At 33.3% G+C, this 18956-nt stretch overlaps 1 protein-coding gene across 7 annotated transcripts in view; it reads right to left on the bottom strand.

Moving 5' to 3' along the window:
* The window catches only part of OSBPL8 (oxysterol binding protein like 8), a 142407-nt gene that overhangs the window by 46821 nt on the left and 76630 nt on the right, over nt 1-18956 (bottom strand). For all 7 annotated transcript variants that reach the window (XM_084876284.1, XM_084876288.1, XM_084876283.1 and 4 more), the window contains 4 exons: nt 9087-9157; nt 6356-6433; nt 3960-4061; nt 1050-1253 (listed from right to left, as the gene is read on the bottom strand). In XM_084876284.1, the coding sequence (XP_084732410.1) occupies nt 1050-1253; nt 3960-4061; nt 6356-6433; nt 9087-9157 (455 nt within the window). The remainder of the gene's footprint in view (nt 1-1049; nt 1254-3959; nt 4062-6355; nt 6434-9086; nt 9158-18956) is intronic.

Below are 18956 nucleotides of genomic sequence, written 5' to 3'. Positions count from 1 at the left end.
CTAAAAATATTTTTAATGACTTAAAACTCATTATAATTCTTATGATTCCTAAAAGTAATAGTAAAGAAAAAATGCTATATATAAAAGATTTTAAAAATGCTATATATAAAATATATAAAAAAATACTTTTTGAGTATCATATGATACCACAGGCTGTATGGATTAAATTCTTTCCCCTGTGGGGACTAATTCCAGAACCAGGCTACCGAAATATTGTAAAGGTAAAAAGTCCAGTTTTTTCCCCCTATGTATATGTATATTGCCCAATTAAGCAACAAAAACATTTAAAAGCTGAAGATTTTCTTAGTGCTAATCTCAATTAGGTGGTTTTCCTTAAAGGAGTTCTAAACCCTTTATTCAAGTGTAACTGGTCTTTCAAATTAAAACAATGGTGGCTTTGTAAAAACTTAGACTAGGTTCAGACACATTTATTCTGTTAGCATGTACTGCACATCTACTGTTTGTAGAATTTCTTGGTAGTTAATCAAAATAAGGCTTTTCTATCTTCCTGATTAAGTTTCTGATATTATAACATAGGAGTGACCACAGTAATGTTTAGTTATAAAGCATTAGAGCTCCATTTCAAAGAACATTGCCTCTCAAGAGTAAGAAAGACTGTGACTGCTTATACTTACCACATATTTATATTACTATAGAAAAAACTTACAAAAATAAATGGCAGTTTCTGTTCTATGATACCTTACAATTTTGACAAACAGAAAAACACAGTAAATATGATACATTACAAAGCAAAATTATTAATTGCCATTTTAATAAAAACAGTACAAACTGAATCCCCATGGCAAAGAGATAATAAACAATATAAATTAAAGTTTTTTTTCTGGAGAAATGTTTAAGTTAGATCTTAAAGGTAAATAAGAATATTTGGTGTACATTTCATTGTGGGTAGGGACAGAGGAATAATACTCTTAAAAACAGAAATAAATTTATAAGTGCTGGCACAGAATAGCAACCATTAGATTAAATGATCTGTCTCAGTTCTACTCAGATTACCATCTCTGCTTTTTACCTATATAATAACTACTTACCTTCACTGCCCAAATAGATTGCTCCAAAGGATGAAAAAGTTTGAAACAAAAGCCATCCTTTTTTGATGGACGCTCGATGATTTCACAGGCATTCAGAAGGACTGTTCCTACCCATTGACCATTTTTTTGGGTTTTATAGATCAGCAGCACCCCAGGCTTCAAAACGCACCACAACTTGGTCCAGCTCTTTAGAGTACCACGTATCTACAGAAAATAAGTATAAGAAATAAGGCTTTGTTTTTCTCTTTCTGCTCTACAAAATGTAAACTGAATAATGGCAAATAGGATGTTTTAATTTAAAATTTCTAGAAAATGTACATGTTAAAGTCAATAGATATTTCTTTAAACCTACTAAATGATAAGCACTAATAATAAATATATAAATAGCCGAAACCGGTTTGGCTCAGTGGTAGAGCATTGGTCTGCGGACTGAAAGGTCCCGGGTTCGATTCCAGTAAAGGGAATGTATACATTGGTTGCGGGCACATCCCCGGTAGAGGGTGTGCAGGAGGCAGCTGGTCGATGTTTTTCTCTCATTGATGTTTCTGCTCTCTATCTCCCTCCCTTCCTCTCTGTAAAAAATCAAAAAAATATATTTAAAAAAACAAAACAAAACATATATATATGGCATGACTCCTGTTTCTGAGGATCTTAAATTCTAGTGGGAGACTGGGTCACCAGTTTCAAAATATTGTACTAAGTAGAATGGTTTTCCTAACCTTTTAGGTTAGGTCAGGGACTATTAAAATACTACTAGTCCTGCACAGGAGCCAGCAGTTTACTGCCCCACCCCTCCTGTAGCTCTCCGCCCACTGCACCACCCTCCTGTAGCTCTCCCTGCCTCCTCTCCACCTCCCCCACTCCATAGCTTGCTGCCCTGCCCCCTCCTGTAGCTCTTTGCCACCCGATAGTAGCTTGCTGCCCCATCCTCCTGCTGATCCATGATTGGTTCTTACCCGGTAGGTACTTACATGTCAAGGCATAACAACCACTTGCATATTACATCTTTATTATATAGAATGTGTTCCTAATAGTCTCCTCTTAGCATCTGTAATAGCTGTAATTTTATTTCTGAGTATAAGATTATCCTACCTTTTAAGATCTTACCCCCTTAGCTACATAAAGTGCTGCAAACACTGCAAAAACATACCAGGAATTCCCTAAATTTGGTGAGTGGTATAAAAAGGGAATAACATCCTCTATCCCTAAAATCATCTTCTCTAAATTATTCCATTGTTAGTAATTACATAAAGTGTGCCATATAAACTTCTTGGGTAAATTTTGAAGCACAAGTCACATAACTCTCTCTAGTTTTATAAAATGTTCCGCATCCTAGGGTTTAATGCTATGTAAAAAAAGTAGTCTATAGCTAGCCTTTCCTATTCTATTTCTGTAACCCATTAAAAGTATTTCTATATAAGTCACTGAATTCACAGTACTAAAAAGGATGCTAATATAATATTGAGATTAAAAACTAGGAATTATCCTCAGTTTTATTTACTGTAAAACATCTGTTCCCTCAACTAGGCATACCACAGTAACTCGAGACAAGCAAAATTTAGAAAGGGCGAGTTTGGAATTAGACATGAAGAAAAGAGAAAATCTTTAAGAAAAAGTATGCATATATGTAAAAGAGATGGAAAGGTAAAAGTTATTCTGAGATAAGATTCTAGATCTTGGAGATGTGATAGTAAAACATGGATGGTAAATTGTCAGAATGCAGGTAGGATTTAGAAAGTCAGCCAGGGGAAGCATTAGGGAGTTTTAGGAATTGGTTGGGAAAATCCAATGTCAAAAAGACAAGAGTAGGTTTAGCTCTGAAAAACCCAAGTGAGATCTAGAGTTTGAAGTCTTTTAAGAAAAGCCAAAATTAGAAGTGTTTTCAGCACAACATTGAAGAAGACCCTAATATTGCTTGAACTCTCAGGGAAACCAGCACTAGATTAATACATTAGTAAGAGAACTTTAATGACAGATCTCATAAAGGTTTTAGGTTTGGTGATTGTACCAACTCTTTGGGAAAGTGCAAAGCTTTCAGGAATGGGGTAATTTTTAGGTCAATGACAGGTACTAAAATTTCTTGAGTCAGGGTTTTATAAGATCATTCTCAAAGTTAGCCTTAGTCTGAAAGATTATTATCAAATATCCTCCTGATAAGAACACGAGAGAGTGACTGATATGATAAAAAAGGAAATAAAAATAAGTGGGAATAACCAGAGGCCAAAAAGTAAGTCATGGAAACAGCAGTATGTACATTTCTCTGAAAACTAATCCTTTTCAAATGATAATTTTTATATTAACTTTGTATCATATCTTCTCAATGCATATACCAAGTCTGTAATAATACTAAATGATAATCTGAAAATAATTTTTTAAAAATCCTCAAAGGTATTTTCCTATTGATTTTTAGAGAGAGTGAAAAGGACAGAGGAGAGGGAGAAAAACATCAGAGAGACCCATTGATTGGTTGCCTCCTGCACATGCCCCAACTCAGACTGGGCAAAGGATCAAACCTGCAACAGAGGTACGTGCCTTTGATTGGGAATCAATCTAGGACTCTTCAATCTGTGGGCCCAGGCTCTTGTCACTGAGCCAAAGTGCTGAGGCCAAAATATTTTTTTACAGCATACTGATTAGACTACATAATATCATACAAATCAAAAAGCCTTTTTAAACAAACTGCTATACATATTTGATGATGTTGTCAAGAGAGAACAACATTTAAGGTTCCTTCTTCCCATCAATATTGGAACAGAGAACCTCTGGGATATAATTAATAGTTTATCAGTGAAAAACAATCATCTTAGTAGTTATTTATGTCTTGCAGAATGGCTTTAGTGTACTCTGGGCTTTCTTATTCCAGTAGATAAACATCCAGCAATGAGAATTCAAGATTCAATACAAACTGACCTTCAACCAATCAGCCATGACAATAACAGAAGGATCTGTGATTGAACTGAGTAATTCCTTTGTGGCTCTTTTCTTTTCTTCTCGGTAATTTTTCTTTTGCACCTATTTTACAGAAACAATAGCAAAGTTAAAAAATTATTAGAAATGGACAATTTATTTTCAAAATTTTTAGTTCTATAAAATGTAGAGTATAAAACTCTAACCCTCTTTTAGAATTCTAGCATCTTAGGATAAAAGAACTATTTTTTTTTTTTTTTAAAGAACTGGTAGAATTTTTAGAGAAGTATGGTTAGAATCTAACTTCTTCTGATCACTAGTTCAGTTCTCTGTATCTTTTAAAAGAATTCTACCTTCTTAAAATTACACAATAATACATAAATACAACCTCCTGGTAAAAATTTAAAACACAAATAAAGCTAAAAAGGCATCTTTCGTATACCATATGCTATTTTAACCCATAGAATTACTGTTAACTGTTTTGAAAACACTATCCTTTTAGCCCTTCTCTATGTATAGAACCTATAAGAATATACAACTTTTGTGTTTTGAGATTTTAAACACATTAAAATTTTTTCCTCCCATTCATTATTTTTTGGAGCATTTCCATGTCTCTCTCCATTCATTCATTCATTCATTCACTCACTCACTCATTCATTCATTCATTCATTCATTCAGTTAAATTCTCACCCAAGGATGTTTTTCCATTGATTTTTAGAGTGCAAGGGACGGGAAGAGACATAGAGGAACACTGATGTGAAGGAGACATATAGCTGGCTGCCTCCCACACATGCCCTGACCAGGGCTAGGGATTGAGCCTGCAACAAAAGTATGTGCCCTTGACAGAAATCAAACCTGAGATTCTTCAGTCCATGGGCTGACCTCTAGCCAAACTGGCTAAAGCTTCAGTTCATTTTTTTCTCTGATACATATAATTCCTAGTATAAATATTAAGAGCTAACATTTACTGGGTATATTCTGTGAGCCAGTCACAGTTCTAAGCACTTTGCATGTTTTACTTCATTTAATCTTTACAATAACCCTGGGAAGTAGGATTATTAGTACCCCTATTCTACAAAAGATAAATCTGAGGCACAGAGATTAACTTGCCCGAGATCACACAGCTAGTAAGTCACAGAGGCAGGATCCAAACAGAGGCAGACTGGCTCTAAAAGACAACCACCATGCCATATTGCTTCTAAAATTTTTCTTAATATATTCTCATACTCACAGAAATCTTCTCTGTTAGAATTTTTTTTCACATTATGAACAATGCTGCAACAACTTGCAACTGGCAATTTTGCTGTTATTAATATGTAAAATATAAATAACTACGCCAGGGGGAATGATATGTACACAGATAATAATGTAATAATAAAATAAAATAATAATAAAAATAAATAAATAACTACGCCAGTTCTGAGATAATTTGGGATAGTAGCAGTGAATTAATCTTAGCCTTATTATTGCTTTGTTATTATTACATGGATGGGAGAAGAATGATAGTAACCTATCAGTGATATGCGTATGCTTTTTAACTATAACACAAAATCTTCCTATTTCACTTAATGGTACAGAGACTGCATACAAATAACAAAATATTAATAATTCTACAGCCAAAAAATTGTAGACTTCTGGTCTTTATTATAATGCACATATGAATTAAGAGTAGATTTAATATGAAATTATAAGTACAAATAAACACAAGATCAATTATGGGGACATAAAAAGGTATGAGACTATACAGGGATCAGAGTCAACTGGAAAGGATGTGTTCCTTAGGCTCCAGGATCTGTGGTGATCTGGAAGGCAGGCTCCATGCTGCACATTTCTTAAGAGAAGCTGGAAATCTGAACTTGTAATTGATGAATTTTTAAAACACTGTGTAGGTCAAACAAAATACAGCGGGTCCTCAAATAATGAGGACAAATAATGATATAACTTGTTTCTATCAATTAGCCCATGGTAAAATTGGTTTTGTCATCATTTCACCTCAGTTCTAAAAAATCAACTGACAATGTTAAATGAGGACTTCTGTATATTTACCCAATGGCCAAATTCAGCCCATGCATGGCTCATCAGTTAGTAAACTTGAATTTCAAAGAGCATAGTGATGTGCCTGACTGAGGACGGCTCTGCAGAGACACCTAGTCATCTACCCCTGCAGTGGCCAAATGAGGCCTGAAAGAGCTCTGGATAGTCATTATGCAGCCTTTTCAGTTGACTCCAGAATGTCATACAAATATTGACATTTTTAATGTGTGTTTTAATGTGTTTTTTAATCTGTTTTTTTTTCTCCTTCTTTCAAGAAGACTCATTTACTTCTTTATCTTATTAGCTTACTTTCAAAAGCGCATGCAAAGCATAATGTTAGTTACGAAATGACTATGGAAACTAACCTTGAGAGATTCTTTTTTTGTGAGCTTGCTTGAAGCTGTACTGTCCTTCTCCGAGCCATTATAAAGTTTAGATTCAGACTAAAATCACACAGAAATGAACAACAACAAAAAATTAAAACCTTCATTTATCCTAAACATATGGCATAAAAATATTAATGTTCAAGCGAGGCTTATACATTCTTCCCATTTATTGCTGTGATTTCGGCAAATGTTGATTTTCAAATACTGATTTTCCATGTAGTATAGTATTTAGATTTAAAAACTAATCCATAGTAGGGGATAAAACATAATAAAGAAACAAAAACAGTACTATGCTAAATACTTTATGTGTACTACCTCATTTAATCCTCTAGACAACCCCATGAGACAGTGGTATCTCCTATAGCTAGTACCGAAAGAAAAAAAAAAGAAAAGAAAAGAATATAGTGACCAAGAGGTCTGCATTCTTTTTAAATATATCACTAAGTTTTTAGAATGAATAGGTTACCTTTTAAATACACCTCCATATATCTATCTATCTATTGATATCTATCTATCTATCTATCTATCTATAATTTTTTTTAATAGTTTCTAAGTTTTCCTTCTTTTAAAACCTTATTGGCCACTACCTGTTTTGTTTGGTTTTGTTAATTCTCACTCAAGGATATTTTTCCTATTGTTTTTTTTTTCTTCTTTATTCATTAAGGTATTACATATGTGTCCTTATTCCCCCATTGCTCCCCCTGGCCGCCACTCATTGGTTTTTAGAGAGAGTAGAAGGGAGGGAGAGTAGGAAGGGGTGAGAGAGACACACCCATTGGTTGCCTCCTGCATACACCCCATTCTGGGGCAGGGATCCAGCCTGCAACCCAGGCAAGTGCCCTTGTCTGAGAATTGAAATCGAGACCCTTCTGTGCTTGGGCAGAAGCTCTAATCACTAAGCCAAACCAGCCAGGGCACTGACCATTATCTTAACCATGAGAGACAAGATTCAAACTAGCTTTATTTACTCTAAAGCAATGCTGTTCAGTAGAGCTTTCTAAATGACAGAAATGTGAAACGTTCCATATCTCAGTTGCCTAATATGGTAAACACTAGTCAAATGTGGCTATAAAGCATTTGAGATGTGGCTGATATAACTGAGAAACGGAATTGCTAATTTTATTTAATTTTAATTACTTTAAATTTAAAGAGTAATGTATAACTAGGTGCTGCTGTACTTAAAGAGCAGTTTCAAAGTATACTGTTTCACTAAGGTATGTAAATTTTCTTTCTAGGTTCCCTGCTCCCCACCCCCCACTCCCCTATTTTTAGACTACATATGGGGGGGGGGGGGGGGCTGTGTAGGTGTGGCATTTAAGTGTTTAGGCTTCAAACCAATTCTGGCATTAAGGTTTGAAAATAGGTTTTTAAAATCCTATAAATTGCATCGTATTTCTAGCCATGGCAGACCCAAGATAATAACTTTCTTTTTAATTTTCTTGAAGTATATATTTTATATAAAATAATCAAGGCATTTCTCATGTATATGTTACCTACATATAAAGTACTATTAAACTTCCATCCTAAGTACTTTTACATATATGATAGATGGACATTTATGTAATGAATATTTGAAAAGTTAAATGTGAATAAAATTTGTGTAAAATTATACATTAAAACATGTGTAATGTTCTCAACCACTCCCAAGAACAGGAACAAAAAAATGTAGAGTTTTTAAAAGCAAAGCCATTTATTGAGAATAGCAGAGAATTTACTAGCTTAAGAAAAAATTTGGTTCATTTTATTTTAATTATTTAAGTATTTGGGGTTTAGTAGAGCTTTATAGGTTTTCTTACTTCACATCTTCAAAGTTTGATTCCACAAATACAAGTTTCTCCTGCAATTAAACCTAACCAGAAGTAACAGTCAAAAGTCAAACCCCTTGCCAAAACCGGTTTGACTCATTGGATAGAAAGGTCCCGTGTTTGATTCTGGTCAAGGGCATGTACCTTGGCTGTGGGCACATCCCCAGTATGTGCAAGAGGCAGCTGATCGATGATTCCCTCTCATCAATGTTTCTAACTCTCTATCCCTCTCTCTTCCTCTCTGTAAAAAAATCAATAAAATATATATATATATATTTTTTTTTTTAAAAAAAAAATCAAATCCCTTGACATATTATAGAAATCTAGTAAATTACAAACCCATAGGAAAACTAAGGCATCCTACAGTGCTTCTCAATTTATTTCTCAAACATGTACTTTAAAAAAGGAAAATATCTCAGCAGACCTAATAATATGTACAGGTATTCTAGTTTGAGAAAAACTAACTCAGGAAAATATGTCTTATTTTAAGAAAATGTCTTCCAATTGCAGGCTATTACTATAAGAGATCTTTGGCCTTGCATAAAATGTACACATTTTGATTGTCATTCGAATGAACCCCAAATACTTAAAGAATTAAAAAAAACACAAACATAAACCCTGACTATCTCCAAATGGAACTATCAGATTTCAGTCTGAGAAGTATTGCTGTAGCAGCCATACCAGAAACAATAACTCCAGAGAGGATACTGGTTACCAAAATGCTGTATTTGCAAGTAAACAACAGACCCAGTGAAACTTTCCTTTTTTCACCATATCATACATGATTTAGCTATACCAACATAAGAACATCTCACAAGATCTGATAGGATCACTGTGTTAGTTTCCTCATCTTAAATGTTAGAAAAATGTTATAATCATATATTTGGGAACAACAATACGCTTACCTTGCTCTTTGACATAGAAAGTGAAGAGTCATCTCTATTTTGAGAATTTTCTTCCCTTCCTCTTTCAAAACCTTTAAAAACATTGAGATTATATCAGTATCACTACTTTGGGCACATATAGGCACTAAAAGCAAATGTAAATAAGTCATTTAATTTCAAATATACATTATGTTTTATGCACATTAAGCCTAGATTGAACATACAGTTTTAAATTATTTTAAGTTTAAAGATTTCTAGTATAATAATTCTCTAGAATAAATTAAGGCTTCCAGAGGTAATGAATCCTTCCCTGAATCCATTAACACCAAGCTATATACCACTTTTGAATTCAGGCTTCTTGGAGCTTTTGTTCTGCAAGTGAACTGTTTCCTTATAAAGAATCCTGATAAACCAATCTAACATATTTTTCATACTTCCTACCAAACTAAAAAACAATTCAGAATTAGTGATAAAAGATGACCAGGGCAATAAATCTGGACTGAGGAATAGACTTAAATCTAATAATGTACTTATTGTAAGATGCCAGGGTTCTTGTTCCGGCATTAAGAAGGGTTCAGCAATCTGGAGAAAGGATGTCTATAACTTAAGTAAGAGTCCAGAGATGAAAGATAATTTTGAAAGGCATTGGGGATCAGAGGAGCCTGGCTGAAGAAACCAAGTTCTCCTTGTCTTAGGACCCCTTGCTTTTTATTAACACAAATTGTCCTAAGGCAAGGAGATATACACTTCAAAGGGTAGGGCTTCCATACAGAAGCATTGTCAGATTGGGGAATAGCCTACGCTGTTCAGGTGTTTGGCCAGTAGGAGGCAATAACATGTAGATTAAGATGCCCTTAGCTGTCTGGAAGCAAACAATCATCCTTTTCAGGTTTGGGGGAATGACTTTAGCCATTCCCAACAGGCAATAACATATGTGACTCAGCACTTATTGAGTCCCCAAGTTCCATCAACCTTTTGATGAAACTCTTGCAACTATGACAAGCTAGAACTGGCTTCCAGCAGTGAGAATTAAATGAAATTGCACGGAAAGCAATTAGCATAGTATTCTACACCATAGTATACGTTCAATTAATACTGACCCTTATTATCACTGTCACTATTGCTATACACATTGTAAAAGGATGAATCTAAAATACATGAGTGTACTGAGATAAACATGCACACATCTCTGCAATCATGTAATATTATGCCAAAAGTAGTTAAATTAATGTTATATGGGTGTAATTAGAGAAATGTAAATTTTGAGATTTCTGTGGCAGGCATGAAAGAGCAGTACTCATTTTAATATTCTTTCTCTTTTTGAGGGCAAGCAATATTAATTCATCCCTAAAGTTATTTGTTCTGAGTTCAATAAAAACCTATACTTAAACACACACACACACACACACACACACACACACACACACACACGAGGCCCGGTGCACAAAATTCATATACTCGGTGGGGGGTGGGTGTGGGGGTGGGGGGAGATGGACCCTCAGCAGCCCAGCCTGTGCCCTCTCACAATCCAGGAGCCCTTGGGGATGTCTGACTGATGGCTTAGGCCCATGGGCCTAAGCTGTCAGTTGGACATCCTTAGAGATGAGCCCACCAGCCATGAGCCCAGCTTCTGGCAGAGCAGTGCTCCCCCTGTGGGAGTGCACTGACAACCAGGGGTCAGCTTCTGCATTGAGCATTTGCCCTAGTGGTCATTCTGCCATTGGTCAATTTGCATATTAGCCTTTTATTATTATATATAGGATAGAATACAATTATTCATAGCTCAGGACTTAAAAGTAATTTCTAGCATAGCAACAATACCATTTATTCCGTATTTGATTTATATCAGCTAAAAACAAATCCATTCCATTTTTCCTAATTCAGAGATTTTCATAGAATTTTTTTCTGTTAAAGAAGGAATTACCCCCTCCACCAGTCACCCTCTCCCCACTTCCACCTCTGGTAAAGAGAATGACCAAACAACTCCAACCCTTGGGGAAAAATACTTGTCTCATAAATCTAACATGGAATTTTAAATGAAAACTTATCATAATTAGAATTTTTAGTGTAAAACAAACTGAAGTTATATAATTCAGCTTAAAAGTTGTAAAATATTTCAGAGTAATAAATATTTGTAATAGGTAAGTCTCAATGCTAATAAACCAATATTAAAACACTTCAAAGAACTTCTAAATATATGTGTGTATACATACATACATACATACATATATATGAGCATAAAGATTTTCTAAAAATATATATTGTAAATAAAAAATGTCTTCTTTTATTCTCACAAAAATTGACTTCCATTTCTCTAGTGAAGTTTTATATTCATCTGAATCTAGACAAATCCATTTATTAGATGAAGAAAAATACCACTTTACTGTGTCTACATTCACATATTATTTTAAAACTGAACAGTAAATTGAAACGAAAGTAGAAGTTGTAAATCTGAATAAACTTTTTTTTTTTTTTAACCATGCAAGTATGTCTTATAGAAAGTTTCAAATGTTGGAAAAGAACATTGATAAACCTAGGTTGTATGTTATCTGTCAAAACCAATCAACAAATCACATTTTAAAAGATTATCTAGCCAGGCTAATGTAGCTCAGGGGTTGAGTATCAACCCATAAACCAATAAGTCACATGCCCAAGTTGCTGGCTCAATCCTTAATGGGGGGCATGCAGGAGGCAGCCAATTGATGTTTCTCTCTCATTAATATTTCTATCCTTCTAAATTTTCCCTCTCCCTCAAATCAATAAAAACATATTAAAAAACAAGAGATCATCTATATAAACTTTTAAAAGAATTGTACTATAGAATCACTCTGAGTATAGAGGCAGTGTACCATTTCTAAATTATAGCTCATTATAAAGAAAAAGGCCATATAAAATGTACTTCTGAAGGTAGAAATGACAACAAAATTTTAAAAGTATTTTCCTAAGGAAAATTAAAATGAAAAAAGTTGTAATCAAAGTAGTAAGATAAAGTTACCTTTAAATGTCAGATTTAAAAAATGCACCCCAAATTTTTCTTTTCATTACAATAAAATGACCAAGAAGACTTTTCTTTTTTAGTTTTAACTTAAAAAAATACATAAAAAGCTGCTTGCTTCGTGGAAGTACTTAATTCCATTCTATTTCTTAGCTGATAAAACATATTTTAAAGAGTTTTTCATCATGGCTGGTTATAATATAGCTGTTGGTTGTAGTAAGTGGAATATGGAAGTATCCTTATGAATATATTTTCTGTTTCAAGAATTAGAAAATCAAGCCAATCATTCATTTTCCATTCAGATTAATCCAGAATAATGTTCAATGTATTCTTTGACAAGAAAACTGACAATTCTGCCTTTAATTACCTAATTAAATAAAAACCAAATTTTAAAAAGTGATGTTTTCTATTCTTTTAGTAGGGTCACATGATTCTTTAGTATTGAGCAGACTTGAGGCAAGGTCAACAAAGGTGTTCCAGCAAGCTTGCTAGCTTAAAAAAAGGAGGCAGAAACAAATATAGAAATGGAAGTCACATTGTAAAAGCAAATAGAGCATTTAGCAACATTTAAAAAATTTAGTATATTATATTTTAAAAGCCACTTTAAACAAAGATAAATACTAATATTTATAACCCTTTGAAAATGTAAAAAAGAAGCATGATGTACCATGCTACACTAATAAGACTAAATATGGATTATGAATACTATTTAAAGCTTACACTACTTAGGCAACAGTTTAGGACTACGGTTTCTAATTCTTTTCAAAAACACTTAAAAAAGAAAATGAAATCAGTGAATTTAAAAATAATTTATTTAATTGCTCTGGTAATACCTTCTATAGTGTTTAATTATCACAAAGAAATGAATATACAATACCACCTATCAACACGAATATTCACAAAAAGTAAAGAATAAAAATTAGTGTGAAAATAGAATAACAAAATATAAGGGGTCAGAAAAACATATAGATTGTTAAAGTACCAGTTTCAGTCAATATTTTTTTTTTCATGAATATTAACAGCATTTTTATTTTAAAAGAAAAAATAGAACTTTAAAGAGTAGATATAATATGTAGCAGTTTAAAATTTTGGAAAAAAATGTTTATATTTTAAAATATATCCAAATATTTGCTACAATAAATATAATTGATCTTTTTCAAACAATAAAAGATCAATTTATATTTACCTCTCACTGCCAAATGATTTAGTGTTTAAATCATAGCTGTTAAACACTAAATTTCATTTAATAATTATATGCTAACAATTTGTTTTTCTTAGCAAAAACAACATACACAAACACATCTAACAACAAGTAAGGGATTTCAAAAATTATTCTCAGGCAGAAAACTTCACTTTAGTCAGGGCTTGAGCTATTAAAAGTTAAACTAAACATCAATTTTAGGTTAATTACTCTTCTCCTGAAAACAGCCAAACAAATATCAATACTAAATATTTGGGTTTCATTTATAGAAATCTCAGAATAATTTGTTCACTTATAGAATTTTACATTCATCTTAAATCCAGAAAAGGTTTTAATTTTATCAAAGGGTCATACTATTTACTTCTATAATTAAAAAAAAAACTCATGCTATAAGCACTGAAGATTCGTACTATACTGAATCATTAGTTCTCAAGTTTGAGCTTAAGAAACTGTAAGAGAAAACATGGAAAAGCCAAGCGCTATAGCAGCAGCTACTAAAACCTAATCTTTCACATAGAGTTGTTTTCCTTAAACCAAAACAGGTTTAAGATATTAAAATGTCTATTTTATTTTAATGAAAACTGTGTAAGAAATTAAGAATTAAGACTAAAAACAAACCTGGCAATGAAAGTTCATTGTATCCTCCAAATGAAGCATTCCGGACAAGCTTTCGGCCATCACTTCGTGGAGGAAATAAAATAGGAGAAACAGTACAGGAAGAAAATCTGCGCTGTTGTGAGCTTTCCTCTTTCATGGCTTAGAAAGTCTGTTCAATGTATATGCTCACCCAGAAGGCTAATTATATGAGTATGGCAATGACAGGCTTTCCTCTCACACCAAATATAGCAAAAGCCACCAGCACAAACAAAGGACACGCGGTCAACAGCAAAGGAGGACCAGAGCTCGTCAAATCAGTAATAAACAGACCGAGAAAAGAGGCTGACAGAAAAGGCATTAAACCATGCTGCTGGGTTTTTTAAATGACTTGATAAATAAGAAAGGCAATTCCACTAACGCTTTAGCTTCCGGTAATGACCTGCACTGAATTACTGCTTTAGGAAAACAAACCAAGATCAATACTTAAAAGATTCAGGATGAAGTAATAAAATCTGTTTCTCTTTCTTTCTAAAAAATGCAACACTTTTCTCCATATCCATTATGTTTTTGTATGATCTGCCACAGTACCCACCTCTTATGATTATTTCCTTTGTATTTTTTGCTTACTTCCAAAATGGATATAAACATAATACTGTTTATCCTTCCTGAAGCCTCTAGATTTATATCTAATCTACTGCTTGCCTCAGCCATGATTAAGAATTCATAAGGAAAGATATTCATTCTTTCAAGTGCAATTTTAATGGATTCCAACAGCTAAAGCAAAGGATAAACATTTAAGTTTTACCTCTAGCAGAGATATATGAGTCATTAAAACTGTGTTAATCCAAATCAATCAACAGAGAAGATTAAAAGGACAGTAATACTCCAAAACATGTTCCTTTGAAACAAGTAAGCTGCTATAGTTCTTCATTACATTTAAACTTCTCAAAATATAAAATCTACCAAGAGTATTTTCTACTTAAAACACTCCTATTAAAAAATTACCTTTATTTTTACAGTAAAGAAAATCTCATTCTTTAAAACTAAGTGACTGGTATGATCCCACAGTATTAAATCTAATAGGAAAGTACCTATAGCCAAAATGTTGTACTATATCCTCTCTATAGTTAACTTTAAAATTCCAAAAAATTCTTTCCTAGTTATATTACAATCCTTTTACCTTATTCTACCTTAATTGAAGTTAAAAAAAAACTCGAGTCAGTTATTTTCTTTCTATATCCTAGAATGATTTTTCCAGCTATAGTTCTTACTTTCAATCTGGAAATGCATCCACTTAGCTGGACAACAACTAATTCAGCTACAAATGACTTTGTGGTTCATTTTTACAGATACCTTACGATAGATCTCAGTTTCCTTCTTCATTATGCATAAATTTCAAGGCTGATACTCCACTCATATACAACAGCATTCCATAAAACCCAAGACTTTCTCTTTACTAGAAAGGACACTTAAAAACAAACTTGATTTCCTGTACATAACATATTCTTCCTTAAGCAAAGACATTTCAAAATCAATTAGTGATAAAAATAACTGTATATTTGATACCCACAACCACAACAGGGTTTTGTTTCTGCTTATCTCCATTTCATGAAATATAAATTAGCATGAATTATAGATAATAGAGAAATAATTATAATTAATTCATAAATTGGTGCTTGTCTCTCAAGGCATAAAGGACAAAAAAGCACAAAAGGCATTATAGTATAATGGTTAAGCAGGATTTGAAATTAAACTTCCTAGGTTCAAATCCTAGTTCTAGCCTAACTGGATATATTTGAGCTAGTAACTTAATTTCTCTAGGTCTGTGTTTTCTCATTTGTAAAATGCTAATAACATTACCTACATTATGAGACTATTATAAGGATCAAATTGAATAGCATGTAAAATCTAGAAATGTTCCAGAATATAGACAATGACCTAATGTGTTCCCTCTTAAATCTGAACTAAAATTACAGAAAATGAATTTTAAAAATATATATATTATTGATTTCAGAAGAGATAGAGATAGAGATAGAGAGAGAGAGAGAGAGAGAGAGAGAGAGAGAGAGAGAGAGAAAGAAAGAAACATCAATGATAATCATTTATCAGCTGACTCCTACACGCTACCTATTGGGGAGCGAGCTACAACCTGAGAACAAAACCGTGACCTCCTGGTTCATAGGTCGACGCTCAACCACTGAGCCATGCTGGCTGGGCAAGAAATTTTTTTTTTTTTAAATAAAAAACAAAAAACACAAGAAAAAATAACAACAAATAGGTATGGCTATATAAGTATGTGTCCAAGACAGGATACATCAACAACATAAATTTGACACTGGAAAGTATGACATAAACAAGTAGTCACTGTCTTGCAGATTCAAGAAAGACAAAAAACAAAGCAATAGCAATAAAAACTAACTGTATTTATACCAAAGGATCATTTTGCACATAATTTACAGAACCAAGTTCCTCTAGATAAGGAATCAGGTAAGTTATCAACATCATCAATACTACTGGAATCAGGACAAAAATAAAAGCATGCCTTCAAAACTGGAAGTAAAATGACTTCTAAATTAGTATTCCATTTCCCACCAAACTATCAATTACATATTACAGTAAAACAAAGATACTTTTGACCACGGAAGATCTCAAAAATTTACTTTCCATGCATGTTTTTAAAGAATTTACTAAAGTAGCTCTTCTCACCTGGGGCTACAATAGAACTAGGCCTAATGCACTGTATATCCACTGTTCAAAAGGAATTAACTTTTTCTTCCATGTATCTATAATGGCTCTAATCACACACCATATCCTTGGGAAGATTGAGAAAAATATTCACTTGTTATTTTCTACAGGCCTTACTTCCCTCACAGGACCCCATAAGGGAAAAGCTGTATGCAGTAGAATATATATTCTACCAAAAAGTGATGGCAAATTAAGCCGAGGATACTTACAATACATTGAAGTATTCTTAAAAAAAAAAGGAAGAAAAGAAAAAGACTTAGTACTATGTCCAATATGAAGAGAACCACTAACCTGTAAAATGAACTAAATATCTGAAGATAAAACTATGCCAATTTAGCAGTAAGTTCCCTTACAGTGCAAACAATCCAAATAAGAATACAGTTCTAAAAAAAAAAAAAAAAAAAGAATAATGCAGTTCTCACATTGTAGCAGCTCAGGCATGGCAAACAAGTCGGTTAATACCCTTTAAAAGGCCATATGAATTGAAATGGGAGATAATAACATCTGCTTTGAATAAAGCTCAACAATAAAGGTCTCCGTCAATTTCCACTCATCAATATGGCAAAATAATTTCTTAGCTGTTAATTAGTTAAAATCATGCTGATTATATGGTGTGAAATTATACAAAGCAAATTTATTATCCTACATTTCCTCAGAAAATAACTCTATAGAGTCTCAACATTAAATATGTTCTCCATATAAAAGCACATGCAAATTCATATGTAAAATTAAAAGGATAACTTAAGGTAATCTTAGACTGAATAGCATTCTTATTTATAGATACACTAGAGGCCCAATGCATGAAAGTGGTGCAAGGGGATCAGCCTTCGCAGCCCCTTGCAGCCTCAGCCGGCCCTCGCAGCCCCGGCTTTGTACGAAATGTCGTCTGTCCGGATGGTTATTCTGCTGTTCGGTCTAATTAGCATATTAGCTATTTGTTATATAGGATATTCACTACAATAAGTATGATAGAGTACTTTCCTTTGGATGACAAGTTCTTTAAAATTACTAAATGTACAGGTTAATAATACGGATTTTGTAATCAAAGAGAACATGATAATTTCAAGAGAAACATCAAAAGTGATTTATTCAAAGTAATGTCCATTGCTAGCTACACATTTCCCCACCTTTGAGGTACTTTGTGGATACTGTCCCAATAGAACTTTTCTTGTTTTGAGGAAAATCATTCAGAGACCCTATTTTCCACTTCTTCGTATGTTTTAAGTGCTGCTCAGAAAGTGTGTGCCATCGATCAGAAAAAGTGGGAATCTGAAGGAGCAAGGTCTGGTGAATACAGTGGGTGGATTAATACTTTCCAGGCAAGATCTTTTAACATGTCTTTAAGTGGTTTTGAAGTGTGTGATGGTGCGTTATCATGAAGCAAAATTACTTTGCTGTGTCTTCTGCACATTCTGGTCGTTTCACAATCAAAGCATGGTTCAAATTGATTATTTGTTATCTGTAGAGATCAGTATTAAAGGTTTCACCTGGTTTTAGAAGCTCATAATACACCACACCTTCCTGATCCCACCAAACACAGAGCATTGTCTTCTTTCTGAAGCAATTTGGCCTTGCAGTCGATGTTGATGATTGACCTGGATCAACCCATGATTTTGCGCATTTGGGATTCTCAAAATAAATCCACTTTTCATCGCTAGTCACAATTCCATGCAAAAAAGACTTTATTTCGTGCAGTTGAAGCAAGATTTTATTGATGACTTTTTGGTTTTCCATTTTGTCTTTCGTTCAGTTGATGTGGCACCCATTTCCCTTCCTTTAAAATCTTTTCCATTGCTTCTAAACAACCGGAAATTGTTTGCTGAACAATGTCTAACCTTTCTGCAAGTTGTTTTTGAGTTTAATACGCATCTTCATCCAATAATTATTGTAATTGTTGGTCTTCAAACCTTTTCTGTTGACCTGGATGCTTTTTGATTTTCACATTGAAATCATCACTTTTAAAGAGTTTAAACCAGCGTTCACAAGTATCTTGAGATGGAACATGTTCACCATAAGCTTCCCGAAGTATACGAAAACTTTCAGCAGCACTTTTCTTTAAAATAAAGTAATGAATTAAAACTTCTCGCAAATGCTTTTTTGGGCACAAAAAACAAAATTTTTAAGCGTAAAAGTATCTATGATGTTAACACCTTCAGCAAATTCGACATATAAAGTTTTGAAGCTTGCTGTCAATACAATAAAATAGCATACATATCAAATCGCATATATAACAACATATGTGTAACTCCATTTATTGGGGAAAAAAATCTACATTAACAGGTACACCTGGTAAATGTTTAATGAGATACTTAGGTTTATAAGACTGTACATTTTCAGTTAAATAGCTATGTTC

This window comes from Pipistrellus hanaki (genome assembly GCF_964339955.1).
Source record: "Pipistrellus hanaki genome assembly, chromosome: 3".
NCBI classification, from domain to species: Eukaryota; Metazoa; Chordata; class Mammalia; order Chiroptera; family Vespertilionidae; genus Pipistrellus; species Pipistrellus hanaki.
This window is presented reverse-complemented; position numbering and strand designations above follow the sequence as displayed.